The sequence below is a fragment of the Cynocephalus volans genome, chromosome 2 (genome assembly GCF_027409185.1).
Source record: "Cynocephalus volans isolate mCynVol1 chromosome 2, mCynVol1.pri, whole genome shotgun sequence".
NCBI lineage: Eukaryota > Metazoa > Chordata > Mammalia > Dermoptera > Cynocephalidae > Cynocephalus > Cynocephalus volans.
In genome coordinates, this window is record NC_084461.1 from 172735739 (window position 1) to 172751526 (window position 15788).

Genomic DNA, 15788 nt, shown 5'->3' on the forward strand with positions numbered 1-15788 from the left:
TATTTTACAGATGAGCAAAAAAAGGTTAAGTAGAAAGATAAGGTGGGAAGAAAAAAGGCATGGTCACAAATCAGCTCCAGCAGCAGGAGTAAAACCTAGGTTGTCTAACCGTGTCATTCTTTTTCAGTTTGGGAAAGCTGCTGTTTAAAGGACACAAAAAATGAGGGTACTTCAAAAAGTTGATGGAAAGATTAGTATTATCTTTTAATTCTACTTTTCCATGAACTTCCTGAAGTACCGGAGTATGAATCACGCCTGTCCACCCACTCTTCTCCAAGATTTGTTCAAAGAAAACAATAAAGCAGACTTTAAAGTTTACAGGAAATGACAGAACCAAAAATAACTGAGGTGTGGTATCACCTCTGAAAAAGCTTTTGAGCTGTGAATAAATGCAGACAACTCTGACCAGACAAAATCGCATCAGACCAGGATTCAGTACCCAATACAATGGACCTTGGCTATGTACACATTGTAACCTTATTTTCTTAAAAGAAATTTCAACTGTTTCGAACTCTGGAAAACCCAGAAAAAAAGCAACATAGGTCACCAAGAAGCCAAAATTGCTGTGTTCAAGTTCTTATGCTTAAGTGCTTATATGAGATAAATCCACACATCCTCAGGGCCTGAAGTCATGTTTCATTTATTTAAGAGTAGTCGTAAAAGTACGCAACAAACAGTAATTTGTAATTTTGCTAAAGAACAAATTCGCATCATGCAGACTATGAAAGTGGTGTTCACTTTATAAACATGTCTAGTAATAAACCAGCACCTACATTTTAACAGTGTTTTGTTTTACTTCTATAAATAAATAAGTACTTTACTTCTATACTTAAAGGTATGAGAAGGTCATTTCAATATTTCTTGTATATCTTATGGCCTGTTATGCTGGAAATGATATGGTGCAATGGTGATCAGATTTTGAGATTCCTGAAGGTCTGAGTGAGGGCTGCCACGAAGCTTCACTCAGATCCTATTTATTTTGACTTGACACACAGTTCTGGTTTATCTGGTTTCCCTGCCTACTTCGGCTTAGAAGTGGCGGATTAGAAGACAGTAAGGACATATTCTGACAGAGAACAGTACTGGAGAGATAAACTAAAAACAGACAAAACAATAAAATGGTATAGCAGTAAGGGGTCATTTCTGTATAAGAGGCAAGTGCCAACACTCTTATACAGGGGAAAGCACCGGCCATATTAACACTACAGTACAGAAATAAATGTACACAATCATGACCTTGATTCATCAAAAAAGGTTATGTTTATTATATTCTGAATCTTAGGAGAGGTTATATACTCCTTATGGGTTATACAGGAGTACTATGAAGACTTACACTAAGATGGTCAAAATAATTTAGCTGTTAAAGAGATAATGTCAGTTATATGAACAATTCACTTAAATCCCTAATGATACAAATCTCAAAAATCCCATTATATTTACTAAATATTACGTAGTATACATTATCAATATTTATGATGCTGATGTTTCTAGGGGGAAAAAAAGAGCCTAAGTTACATGCTAAAATTTTTCCCCCTCCCTGAACATTCAATCTAGGCTCATCCCCTTCAAAAAATGTATTCTTGTCACCAATCTTAGTTTCCTTCCTCCTTCTAATACCAAAATGAAAAAGAAAAGTATTTTAATAGTTTTCCTCACTACAATGCTAAGCCATTCATCTAGAGGCCACTAACATCACTGGTCTAAGTATATTTCCTTCTTATTATCAAAACAGCGCTTTCAAACCGATTGTTAATACTTGAGAGAGAGAAGGGCTGTGCCTAAGTCTTAACCGCTGAACAAAAGCAGCACATAAATTAGTGGTTATGTTTAACCGGTCTTATTAGTTTACGGGCAGAAACAATAGAAGATTAGAAAAGAGCACTTTATGTTTTGTTCTTATAACAACAAAAATCTAATACAGGAGTACATCTGAATCAGGCAACATTATTCTCCAAATGTCTACAGCCAACGAGAAAATAAAAGACCAACATCATGTCAAGAGCTCCGTAAATCCCTTTCAAACCTCATAAAATAGATTTATTTCCATTTATTTCACCCTATTAAGTTTCTTTTAGTAACAGCAGTGATTTGCGAGGACCTAGCGAAAGTGGGCCAAAAGGAACATGGTATATGTCCTCAAAAAGGGTGGTATGGGGGAGAGTGTCAAGAAAGATCTGATCCTAAAGAAAGATCTGACTTGGAAGAGTCTACTCGATTCCCTCCCTACCCACACCATCCGAGATGGCTTCTCCAGATTAGAGACCAGCAAAGTGGGATCGTTTCTTTAAGAACAAAACGATGGGGATCCAGACCCTTTAGGGGTGGTGAAAGAAGTCGCCCCCACCCTGCTGGAAGTCAACCCTCCTGGAGGTTAATCCACCGATCTCCACCCAACTACCGGTCTAGGCACTACAGGAGATGCCGGGGTCCCCCTGGGGGATGCAGCTCCCTGGGAGATGCCCGTCCTCACCTCTCCCACACCCCTGCCGGAGCTCCTCGGGGGTGGTCGCAGCCTGGGCCCCAGCCTCCCTCCTACCCGCCCGCCCTCCCGAGCCGTCGCCCGGGGCCGTTTCCCGCAGGGCGCGGAGGGCCCGGCCTGCTCGGTACCTTTGATGGCGCGTTCGGTAGTGGAGAAGTGGTAGCGCTTCCCGGACATGGTCCCCTCGGCCTCCTCCCGGCTCCCGGAGACTGCCGGACGGGCTCCTCCGCTCGGCCGCCGCCTCCTTCTCCAGCGGCCTCAGCGACCCGGGGCCGTCAGCCCGCCCCGCCCGGCCCCGGCTCCTCAGGGCGGCCCAAGCACCAGAGGCCGCGACGGCGCCAGTCCCCGACTCCACCGACAGGATGCGGGCCCACCAGCCGGCCGCTCCCCCCTGAGACAGCAGCGGGGAACACGGCGTCCGGAGCGACCGTAAAAGCGGCTGAGGGAGGCGACCACGGCGGCCGCGGTTGTTCGCGGCCAGGCCCGCGTGCGCGCACGCGTGTCCCCCCCGCGCGCGCTTCCAACTTCCCCGCGGCCCCGCGCGCCGCCGCCGCTGCGCCGAGACCCAACGCGCGGCCCCGCAGCCCAGCCGGCCGGACCCCAGCCTTCCGCCCCCGGGCGCTCGCGGTCCTGAGGCTTTAGCCTTCCCCCGAGGCCGTGGGCCCGCGCCGCCGCCCTCCCCTCCGCCTCTGGGTCACTGCTCCCGACAGTCCCTTTTGCCTTCTCTCAGCCGCCTCTGCCCAGGCCTGTAGCGCGGGAGGGCCCGGCGAGGCAGCCGCCATCTTGAGGCCCGGCCGGGCGACCTCGCGGCTGCTCGGTGCAGCCCTACCCTCCCCGCCGCTCTCGGCCTGGGGCCACCTTGCAGAGAGCCCCTGTCCTCCCAGATCTTCCCCACGGGAGGCCTCCCTCCTTACTCCTGGGTCCCTCAGCCACTTTGTCTCTAGGAGTCCTTATGAATTCCACCACGCCCCTCCAGAGCTTACCTCCCTCATCCACAAAACCCAAACCTTGAAACCCTCTAATTTAATCTTTCATATTTGTTGAGTACTGTTAGTATAGTAAGAAGGACATGCGCGTCCATCCTAGTTCCAATCCAGTAGTTGAGGGGTCTCAGTTTCTGTGCTAGCCCCCCATTTCCCTTCTACATCCTAGAAAAGGAAGCCCCCCCACCCACCCACTCCTGGGACCCCCTGGGCCAGACTTCTTCTGTGAAAGGAAGTGATCATAAGCCCTGTGTGTCACCTGCCTAGCTAGAAGCTCCCTTCTTCCCTGTTGACACAGCGACACAGTACCTGCCTATTATGGAACACCATGGGCGAGTATCTATGGAGTCTTAACCTATTTCATCTCTAGGTTAAAAATTGACCTTTATCTCTCCTTACACTGTAAGCCTAGAATCGAAACTATCTTGCTATAACTCACTTTGCTCACCAAGTGTAATACCTGGCAAAGTCAAAAGTATTTGGACCAACTATGGAATATCGAAACTGATATTCAAGGAAGCATGTGCAAGTTATAGGCACACCAGTCTTAACAGTTACCACAATGGCCGATAAGTAGTCACATGTGGCTATATAAATTGAAATAAATTTAAATAACTCAGTTCCTCTAGTGTACTAACCACATATCAAGTGCTCAGAGCTGTGTGTGGCTGGTGGCTACCTTATTGGACATCGTAGAATAGGACATTTCCGTCATCATAGAATGTTCTATTGGACAGCTAGCTCCTAGCTAAAAGATTACAGGGGTTAAGCCTAAGTCTCCATTAATATAGATTTATGTACTAGGAGGAGGTCTGGGGATATACACTGGAATAAGACTTAATTATCCCTTGGAGTTTTGACTGCAGGCCTTTCATAGTAACCACAGGAGGCAGGAGCACTTTAGAGCTGAACAGAATTTGGTTCTGTTTTCATACATCTTGACTTCAGACTACCTGCAAGAGAATTGTTCAGATATCCTGAGGAAGTTCTTCATTTAAGAAGTAATCAAGGGTGTCAGGTTCAGCGAGGTGGAGAAAAGGGAGAGAGAGACAGGCGCCATTTCAGCCAAGAGGCTTTATTCCACCAACGTGGAGGGGAGACAGAGTCGGATCGGTTCCCCCGAACAAAGGAAAGCAGGGATTTATAAGCCTTTGAGGGTTCTGGCAGAATAATGGGCAATTTTGAAATCAGTGGTATGCAAAGTGACACAGCCCTTGTGATCTGCTAACATCTGGTTGGTTAGGGCATAGACTTATAATTAGTGTTGCCATTATATCGGTGCAAAGTGTTTCGGCCTGAAGCTGGCTAATGCAGCCCACAAGACACTCCTTTGATGATAATGGTCATGTTGCCCCTTCCCAGGAGAGGAATTTCGCTGACCATTTTCCAGAGCAGAAAAGGGAAAGAGAGGGGGAGAAGGGGGGAAATTTGCTTAACCTGGCTGTGCTGATGTTAAGCTAGCCATGAGGCCTAATCAAGGGATGGCTGGTTTGCTCAGTTGGTTAGAGCACAGCCTTGTAACATCAAGGTCACAAGTTCGGATTGCTGAATCAGCCAGCCACCAAAAATAAAGTAATCAGAACTCCATACTTCTGTCAAATCATATCTCTAAAGGTCAGATGCACCTAAAAGAACGTAAACAGGAGGGCTGGCTGGTTAGCTCACTCGGTAGAGCAGTTAGGGCTACTAACACAAAGGTCAAGAGTTTGAATCTCTGTATAGGCTGGCTACAAAAAAACCCAAAAAACAAAACCATAAACAGGATACCTGAAAATATGTGAAGGGATGGATTATTCAATAATAGTAGTGGAAAAGTCAACGGTTTGGATCTCAAGTTGGAGCCACCCCCATAACATCAAAATAAATGTAAACCTGGTTTAAAGAGTTCCATGTAGTTCAGTCTGGTCTCACAGCGAGCTCTGGAGCATGAGTTGTACCAGAAAGTTATTCTCACCTGTTGGTCAGCCATTGCCCCTAGTATTGGTATACGGGTGATAATTCAACCTAAGGCAATTCTCTGGAGAAGCGGCAGCAGTCAGCAGCCAGAGGAGTATCCGTGCCTAGTGAAGTTGATCTGGGCAGAGTGCCCCACCATCTAGTACAGGTGGGGATATTATTATTATTCCTATGTTACAAAAGAGGAAACCAAAGCCTGGGGAGGTGAAGGAATTTACCAATGCCCACAGCTGAAAGTGATGGCATCAAGGTCTGTTGGAGCCACTGTGGGTATCACTGGTTGCTAGAAATCATAGGCCTTTGCTCCCAGGCCACTGGGCCTCTCAGAAATGTAGGAGAAAAGGCAGACAGAGTCTGAGCTCTTATTTAAACAAAGGACTGCCAGGAACTTGCTGGATGGCAGAGCTACTGAGTAAATCTTATTGGAAAGGGGTAAAGATGTGAAGGGCCAGGGATGCAGGTAGCTTACATTTACTTTGATAAAGCCAAGCTACAGAACAATGTCTGGATTCTGGAAATTCAAGTGTACCCATGCTTGGGGACCCAACACCCCACATTCCATGTGGTGCTGTAGAAAAGGCTCAGGCACTGCAGCTCTCCTGACAATGATGGTGTTTATTAAGCTGCCTACCAGCTGTGTGACTTTGGGCAAGTTACAAGTCTCTGTGTATAGTTTCCTTATCTGTAAAATGGGGATGACTGTAGTACTTACTATATGGAGTTGTAGTGAGGATTAAATGCATTAGTATTTGTAAAGCATTTAGAACCATGCCCGGCACATAGTAAGCACTTCATTTGGTTTGTTAAACAAACAACAAAAAAAGCAAACAAGAATTTGTTGAATGAACAAATGAATGAGTAAGTGAAAGAATGAAAGGCCTGACAGACCTGTGTTCAAGTCCCAGCACTGCCATGTATATGCTATGCAGCCTAAACCCTTGGTACTCAAAGTATAGAACTGTCCCGGAAGCAGACTCTCAGGCCACAGCCCAGACCTAATGCCTCAAAATCTGCATTCTAGCAAGATGCCCAGGTGATATGTATGCAGATTGAAGTAGGAGACAGCAAGCCTCGTATCCAAAGCTGCTCCTAACAGTTCCCCTCACTTCCTGTCTCTGTGCCATGGAAGAGGGAGTTAGATGGATTTCTCAGGAAGGACACTTTCTGCATAAGCTGAGACCATCAGAAGCCTTCACCTCTCCCCTTGTGCCTTGCTTTCACATCCTCTCAGTTGAGGGTTTCAAAAGGCTTCATATTGTTTGGAACAGACACAGCCATGAGCAGGGGACATGGCTTGCTCTCTATGGGACTCCACTGCACGTGGTCCATAGAGAACCAGCTATTCTCAGGCATAAAGACTGGGAGTGAAAGGAGCTAACCCCCTGGCTCATTAGCCTCTTAACTGGTCCTTAAGTCTTTGGTCTTGACCCCCCCCAATCCATTCTCCACGTTGACCTCAGAGTCAGCTTTCTAGGACAAATCTGACATGGACTCTGCTCGTCTCCCTTCAGTAGCTCCAACTGCCCTTGAGATCAAGTTTAAGCCCCTTAGCCTGGCCCACCAGCTCCTTCCCAGCCTGACTTTAACCCATCTCTCCAGCCTCTCTCCCTCCATGACCTCTGAGACCTTTCAGGCCGGCCACATGAAGTCACTTGCTATGCTTTCAGGACTGTGGCCCTCCAAGGAAGGATAGGATTTGAAGAACAAGGAGGAGGGGAGGTGTCTGTCCTAGGCTGGGCAAAGCTGTACAGAGGCACAGGGTTGGGGCATGGTAGGTGTGGTCAGAACTCCAGACATTTGGATGTGTGGTCCTTATTGTCTGCAACACCCATCCTTCTCTACTTCCGACTGAAAACCTCAGCCATATCTTTAAGATCCAGTCCTGTTATAATCACTTCTCTGAAGCCTTTCTTAATCCATCCAAGTAGATGTAAAGGCTCCTTCCTTTGTGGACCAGGAGCATCTTGTGAACAGGTCAGCAACACCTAATGAATGGCAGAGTATCATTTACATGTGGCTGTTTTCCCCACCTAGACTATTGAGGCAAGGACTATATCCTCAGTCTCTATCTTGGTCCTTTTATATTCTGGGTGCTCAGTAAATGTTTGCTGAATTAGTACATCATCTCCTTTTCTTACGTGTAATAATTAAGTATGCCCCAGTAGACTGAGATTGACTCAAAGGATGACTGGAAAATCTTTGAGGTTGACTCAAAGGGCAAATGGAATATCTAAGAGGCCAAGGCCTAAGGATTCATATGGATCAACATCATTACATTACAGACAAGGAAAATGAGCCCAGAGATGGTAAGCAACTTACCCACTGTCACACAGGCAAATGAAACTAGAACTTGACCCAACTCTGCTCTTGGCCTTTTTATCTTTTCTTTTCAATATTTAAATGTGTTTTTAAAAAGTAACATATACCTATGGTTTAAAAAAATTAAATACTGTAAAAGTATGAACAGAAAAATTAAATTTTCACTCCTTTCCTTGATCCTCAGTCCCCCAGTTACCATCTTATAAGCAGTTCATTGCTATTCAAATATATGTATACATTTACGTACAAGAGTACTTTAAAAAGTTCATGGGAAGCACAGCCTTGTAACACCAAGGTCAAGGGTTCAGTTCCCCGTATTAGCCAGCCACCAAGAAAAAAAAAAATCATGGAAAGACTTATCTCTTAATTCTATTTTTCTATGAACTTTCTGAAGTACCTTCAAACACATACACTCCTACATTCGATGAATATATATTTACATGTATGATATTCAACACCTTTTACTTACACTAACAGTAACAAACATAGACCAGAGTTTTTCAAACTATGGATTGTGAGGCATTAATAGGTTATAAAATCTATTGGTTTGATCACTATAGGTGCAATCTTGTTTGCTTTATTTTGTAATCAAACAGAATGAAATCGAATGGATCAGAGTACGTCTTACATGGAGAGATCAAGTATTGTTTCAATAAAGTTTGTTTCAGTTTTTAAAAAATCAAGCTCAGGGGAAACGATAAAGAAACAATGAAAAAAATAAAAAATAAAATAAAAACTAAAAAATCCAGCTCCAGCTGGCTGGTTAGGTTAGTTGGTTAGAGAGTGGTGCTATAACACCAAAGTCAAGGGTTTATATCCCTGTACTGGCCAGCCACCAATAAATAAATAAATAAATAAATAAAAAATAAAAAATCAAGTTTATTGAGGTATATTTTACATATAATAAAATTTACCATTTGTAAGTGTAAAAAAAAAAAAAAAAAAACCAGTATATGTAAAATATAAAAGAAAAAATCTAGAAGAAAATGAAGAAGTTATCCTACTTAGATAATTGTGGTAATTCTAGCACTAATAGATGCCAATAGATGCTGACACCCCTCCCCCAGTGTGTGTATGTGTCAGGTCAAAACTAACTCAGTGAATTCAGATAAGGACTTTCTAACTACAAAAGTAATGAAAGGAATCACAGAAGAGTGCTGTGTTTGACTTCTTGAAAAAGATAATTAAAAGGCAGAAAATCAGGAAAATATTTGCATCTCATATTTCAGGGTAAAGAACTTTCCCTGTTCAATAAAAGAGCTCTATAACACAAGTAGGGGCAAAGACCATGAACATACAATTCATGAAATGATAAAATATAAGGCACTAAGAATCAAAAACTGTTCAACCTCATTAGTAATAAAATACAAATAAAATAACAAAAACACAAATTAAAACAAAATGCCATTTTTCCCGTAGCAAATTGGAAAATAGTTTTAGAATATTGGTTGAATTGTAAACTAGCACAACTTTTCTCGAAAGGGATTTGACAGTATCAATAAAATAAAATGTATGCATGGCCAGTGAAAAAGATTGTCAACATCATTAGTCATTAGGGAATGCAAAATAAACCATATTGAAATACAACTTCACTAGCCTACTAGAATAGCTAAAATTAAAGACTGTCAATAACAAATGTTGACAAGGATGGAAGCAAGTGGAACTCTCATACATAGCTGGTGGGAGAGCCTTTACATCTACCTGGATGGATTAAGAAAGGATTCAGAGAGGTGATTATAACAGGACTGGATCTTAAAGATATGGCTGAGGTTGTCAGAAGTAGAGAAGGATGGGTGTTGCAGACAGTAAGAACCACACATCCAAAGGTGTGGAATCCTGACCACATCCACCAGGCCCCAACCTCATGCCTCTGTACAGCTTTGCCCAGCTGAGGGCAAACTACAACTACTTTGGAAAACAGTTTGGAAGTTTCTTATAAATTTAAAAACAATCAACTCTATGACCCAGTAATTCTACTCCTACATATTTTACCCAACATTAATAATTATCCATACCAATAATTATCCAATAATTATCCATGGAATACTGCTCAGCTAATAAAAGAGAAATAATTACTGATACAGGCAGCAATATGGACAAAATCACAAAAACATTATGTTGGGCAAAAGTAGCAAGATAGAAAATAGTACATGCTATATGATATTGGATGAAACATGTATTTGGGAAATATATTTTATATTAGAATGATATTTGATAACATGAGTATAGCTTCAGGAGATACAGAAAAGTGAAAAAGCTAAAATATAACCATATATAGGATAGTCCTCATTTTGTTAACAAGCAAACATGCACAAAATAAGACTCCAAGAAAATATTAATTTATTCATTCATTCATTCAACCAGTATTAACTAGGTGTGGACTGTATGCCAGGCACTGTGATGGGTGCTAGGGATAGTAATAAATCAAAACTGACATACTCTCACTGAGCATAATCTGATGAGGAAAAAAATGTTAACAGTAGCCATCTCTTGGTGGTGTGAGAAAAAATAATTTTTGTGTCTTTCCAATATTTCTATTCTTCAAAATTTTCTAAAGTATTACTATTTAAATACATGAAAAAATTTTTAAAGTGCTCTTTTATTTTAAAGGCCTATTTCCAGGTGAATTAAACATTGATTTGTGAGACTTGCTCAATGACTTCTCCGATTAAAACAAAACATCTGGAGCCACTCAATGAGAATATAAAAACAAAAGTCTAATTAAGCTCCCTTCGCAAGCGATTTTTTCTATAATGAATAACGTAACTTCATTGGTTGTGTGGTGGTGTCTTGGGATTCATCACAGCAACAAGTGCAGAGCTCTATTTCATCCAGCTTGTAGACCTATCCACCTGACCACTTATCTAACTGGTGAATTTGGCATCTCTTTCCTTTTACTTTTTGCATGGTCAGAAGTGACATACATATTTGAAATAACCAAGGTTCATGTTTAACTGGCATTTCTACTAATTTCTTCAAATCTAGGTTTCCATCTTACAGGGCTTGAGAGATTTGGTATATTCCTTATGAAACTCCCTAAGCATTTCTACATCTTAATTAATGACCAGCCTCCTTTGAGGCTTAATTATGAATGCTTTTAATTTAACAAAAGCACAGGGGATCCTTGTTTCCACTGTTGTGAAAAGTAATCTGGCTGTAGTTTCTATTTATATGAAGCCATTAAAATTAAACTTCTGTGTTAAATGTAGGCAAGAGAACTGTAAATTATTTTTTAAATGAGTAAAATGAGCATTTCTAAAATAGCTGCACAGAACAAAAGGTATTTTATAGTGTATAATCTCCCATTTTATATAAAAATCACCACATACATGCTTTTATTATAACACATATTGTATGGACATCATATCTTATATTTTATTCGTATCTTCCTATGAGTACATTTGGTTTTCATTAAATTACCTTGGCATGGACCCCTCCCCCCACTGTCTTGAGGTCTATAAAAATTAGCAAGTCCAGATAAGAATATATATATTTTTGTAATTAGTAAAACATGGCCCAAGGCAACATCCTACCAATAGTAGCCTGATATCAAATTAATAAATTTTTTTTTTTTTTAAAGATGACTGATAAGGGGATCTCTCCCCTTGGCTTGGTGTTGTCAGCACCACGCTCAGCCAGTGAGCTAACCGGCCATCCCTATATAGGATCCAAACCCGTGGCTTTGGTGTTATCAGCACCACACTCTCCAGAGTGAGCCACGGGCCAGCCCAAATTAATATATTTCTTTAGATACTTGTAAGTAAAACATGCTAATGAAAGCTTTGCTGACTGGTAGGAAAAGTATATTTATAGGTTGATATTCAGGCCATTTCTTGGGTAGTGTGCAAACCCCTGAATGGTGTGTTATCCCACAGTCTTCCTGGGAGAACTCAATACTCTAAGAACGGTGACAAGGTTGGGAACCCCAAAGCTGCCATCATTTCCTATTACTGGTGTCTGCCTCATTATAGAGCAGTAGAAAATCATGGCAAGTCACTACAGAATATAATCCACTGTAGGAGAATAGAATTTAATACCTCTCTCACACCTGGGCTCCAGCATTCCACAGGTAAGACGCCACAGGTAAAGGGCACTGACATTCATCAAGTTGACTTGGCGAAAAATAAAGAATTGGGGATCCCTTTCCCTCACACAATGTATCCTGTCAATTTACTCCCCCTACAGCCCATTCTTCTATGCAGCAGATCTTTCTAAACAGAGCAATGATATTTGTCATTTCTGTGCTTAAAACCCTCAAATGTCTCCTCCTTTCCCAATGTGGTGGTTTAACTCCTGTCAACTTCTCTGAGCTCAGGTCCAATCTCTTCCCCCACATCCGCTACAGTTCAGACAGACTGGCCTTGTTCACGTTGTATATACTACATGTTACACACATGAGGACTGGCCTCAAACAGACCAGGCTTATTTCTGTCCTAGAGCTCTTGCATTTGCTTGCCCTTTTGCTTGGAACATTCTCCTAGATTCGCAAAGCTGTGGCTCAGCTCAAATGTCATCCGCTCTGAGCCTTTTCCTGACCACCATAGCTAAAGCTACACCTGTCCACCTGTTCTCCACCCCTTTACCCTATGTTAATTTACCTGTACCATGTTTTTGTTTTTGTCTCCTCCAACTCATTAAGAGGAGGACCTTTGTCTGTCTTGTTCACTGCTATGTCTGCTGTAACTGGCACAAAGTGGGAGCCCAAGAATTTGTTGGATGAATTAATATCATCTTACTCTTGTCTGGAGCAGAAGTTCTTAACCTGGGACATGGGTTTCAAGAGATCAATCCCTTCTCTGCCTCCTCTCTCCATCCTGCTCCCAACTGTAAGGTTTTGAGTATATTTATATGTGCTTTAGGGTGTGTATGAAAAATGTGTGGGAAAACATATTTTTCAGAATCTCAAAGGAATCCAAACAACAAACTGTTAACTGCTACTAGTAGTTTTAATTTATAAAGCACTTTCTCTTACATTTAGTTCTCATTATGCTTATAGAGACAGGTAGTACAGAAATTATTATTTCTACTTGATAGGTGAAGACATTGAGATGGAGAGGGGCTAAACTTACTATTAGTGATCACAGAGATAGTCAGTGATGGAATTGACACAAATCCATTCTTTTGGACTCAAAAAACTGCTTTCTGCTGAAAACAAAGACAGACTCTAGAACACTGGGGAAGCAGGTTTGCATTGGTCCTTGTTTATCCTCATTTGCTTCAAAAATCACCAAGCTTAAACACTCTCCCAAGGACTTTCTCATTTAAACTAGTTTATGAGGCTGAATTAAGTTTTTTAGTGAAAAAATATTACCATCAGCTGTATCAAGGCGGTCTTCCCATGCAGTCAGCCTGTTTTTAAACAAGATGTTAAAGTAATATATGAACCAAGGAACATAAAATAATCTTCTACTAAGCTAAGCATAGCATAATTAGAAAACAGATTTGTGGGAATAAATGTACCTTAAAGCCAGATGATGATGTTGAGACCTTTATGTTTAGATGGAACCCTTTTAGTTAGAACATATAATTGAACCATCTATACTGAAAAATCAATTTAATCTAATTTTTTAAAAAAACCAGCTTTCCAAGAAAAATCTAAATTCCTTCTCTCTCTCCTGTTTGCCCCATTTTCAAGAGAAGAGGGAAAAAACCCTACGTTATTTGGAGAGTTACTGTAATGCTTAAACTGTGTGAATTTGGCAGCAGAAGATATTTCTTCTCAAGGCAACCAGACATCAGCATCAGAAGAGCTTGTTTTATTAACCTCAAGTTATAGGGAAACATGACACTTGAAAGAATCTCCTACTCTGGGAGGATACTCAAGATCAAAAAGATGTTTTTTCTTCTTTACTAGCATCTATAATTAAAGACCTAATCCTTTAAGCAAAGACATATCCCCTCTGTTGAATTAGTTTCCCTTCTTAAAACTCACAGGTTGACATCATGTTCTTGGGAGGAATCTCCAATTAACTAGCTTGGGTGTCATTCTCAGATTTTTGACACACTTGAAACATTAGCCAAATGCAGGAGGAATATATTTTAAGAGAGCATTTCATTTAGAATTACTTTATCAAAAGATTCCTTGTCAAGGCCTCCACTGTGAATCTCCTAATGGCTTTGTGTTACATGTCTATAGTTGTGAAAATCTGGGGATAATTGCATAAATTTATTCTTAGGCAAGCTCAGTGTTACGAAGAACTGTAAGCAAACCACAGATACAGAAAAAACATAACAGGGCCTAGTAGAAGAAAGAACCACTTCTTGGCTTATGATTGCCAGGTTAGAACACTCTTGGGTTATTCCTTAACTATAATTGATGCTACCATCTCAGAATCCCACCCACTGCCAAAGTCAAAGATTGCTGTTATACAGGAAGGACAGTCTCTTTTAATTCCCTTCTTTCATTTAAAATAAACCCTGGACACAAATCTGGCAAGAAGGGGTTGTGATGTTGGAAAGAAAAATGTTTTTTGGCTGGCAGCTCTTAACATACTTAGCTGAAGGCTGATAAGGACCTTTGGATCATTCCCAACAGCTGATGTTTTCCACTATATATATATATATATATATATGTCATCTGAAAGAGCCACCTATCATGAGTGAAATGCAATTCAGTTTATTCCAGAAGGATGAAAGGGATTCACTTCTGCTGGAATTGGAACCTACCATTCTTCAGAAATCTAGGTATTTCACACTAGATTATGAAGAGTACAAAATCTTTAAAAACAGATGGGCATTTTGTTTTTCCACAGATCAAAAACTCTGTGCCTATATTAGTGTCTATTATTTCTTGAAATGGATTTTGCTCAAATCAGGTCTAAGCAGCACTGAATGGTAAATAAGAGTGTGCAGAAGGAATAAGATAGGAGAAAAGAGCACTAATACATAGCACCTTTTAAATTTTAGTGTGTTTCACCTTCCACAAAAAATATCCTAAATGGCTTAGCTGGTTAAGAGTATTACAAAGAGATGGCTACAGGCAAGGTTTTAATCTTCTTAGTGGCCTGTTTATTTTGCTTAGCTCTGTTCTGTGTGGGCACAGATTCATCTCTCTCAAACTTGGGTTTCTAAATAAAGGTAGACCAGGTGACAAGGCATGAACAAAACCATCACCAGTGAGAGGAAAACATAACTGGAAACTGCTTCTAATGGAAAAGGAGCATTTATGCAAACATAGACCTTAAAGGCATTTCCTTTGGTCTTTTCATTCATTCTTTCTGTGTGGCAGGTGCTGAGATCACAGAAAGAAACCAGATACAGCCTCTACCCAGAAGGAATTTGGTGTAAAAAGAATAGTGATGACAATGCAAGTCCTGTAACTGAGCTATGCAGAGAGACACCCAACACAATCTGGGAAGGCAGGAGGGAGGGTGGGCAGAAAAGGATTTCCAGAGAATGCGAGAGAAGCTGAAGGACAGAGTGAATGTCACCTTGAACAAATTCAGCAAATGGTGGAGTAGCTAGGTAATGCAAATTAAAAGACCAACATGCCACTTAAAAAAGAAAGGTAACTCAGTTGGTTAGAGTGTGGTGCTGATAACACCAAGGTCCAGGGTTTGATCCCTGTACCACCCAGCTGCCAAAAAATAAAATAAAAATAAAATAAAATAATAAAATATAATAGGGAAAGTAGAATGGAATAGGAGATCTAAAATAAGTAATACATAATAGAAAAATAAGTAAATAAATAATTTTTTTTTGGAAAAGTGGGAAGGACTGTGCAATAAGCATTTGGGAATCTCTAATGTATGTAAGATCAAATCAACTTTTACCTTACTACTCATTTCTGTGGTCAAAGAAAAACAACAGATCTTTGACCCCGTAACTAAACTGGAATGAAAATAGGTTTAGAATTTTAAGCCTCTGTAAAATAAATTATCTTTAAAAAAAAATTTTTTTTAAGTCTCATGACAGAGCACTTTCCCCCATAAGATATATAAGAGATGTGATTTAAATGAACTCAACCAGCTGTACAAGTTTCAAATTGTGGATTTACACAAGAGAAAACAGGGTGATAGAAAGCTCCTCTTAGGAAACACCACAGTTCTTTT

At 41.0% G+C, this 15788-nt stretch overlaps 1 protein-coding gene across 4 annotated transcripts in view; it reads right to left on the reverse strand.

The window, feature by feature from the left end:
• Positions 1–3005, reverse strand: part of PPP3CC (protein phosphatase 3 catalytic subunit gamma) — an 88925-nt gene extending 85920 nt beyond the window's left edge. For 3 of the 4 annotated variants that reach the window (XM_063084879.1, XM_063084876.1, XM_063084873.1), the window contains exon 1: positions 2608–3005. In XM_063084879.1, the coding sequence (XP_062940949.1) occupies positions 2608–2656 (49 nt within the window). In that variant the 5' untranslated portion in view covers positions 2657–3005. The remainder of the gene's footprint in view (positions 1–2607) is intronic. The other variant, XM_063084882.1, reaches the window with a different exon arrangement.
• Between the last annotated feature and the right edge of the window lie 12783 nt (positions 3006–15788).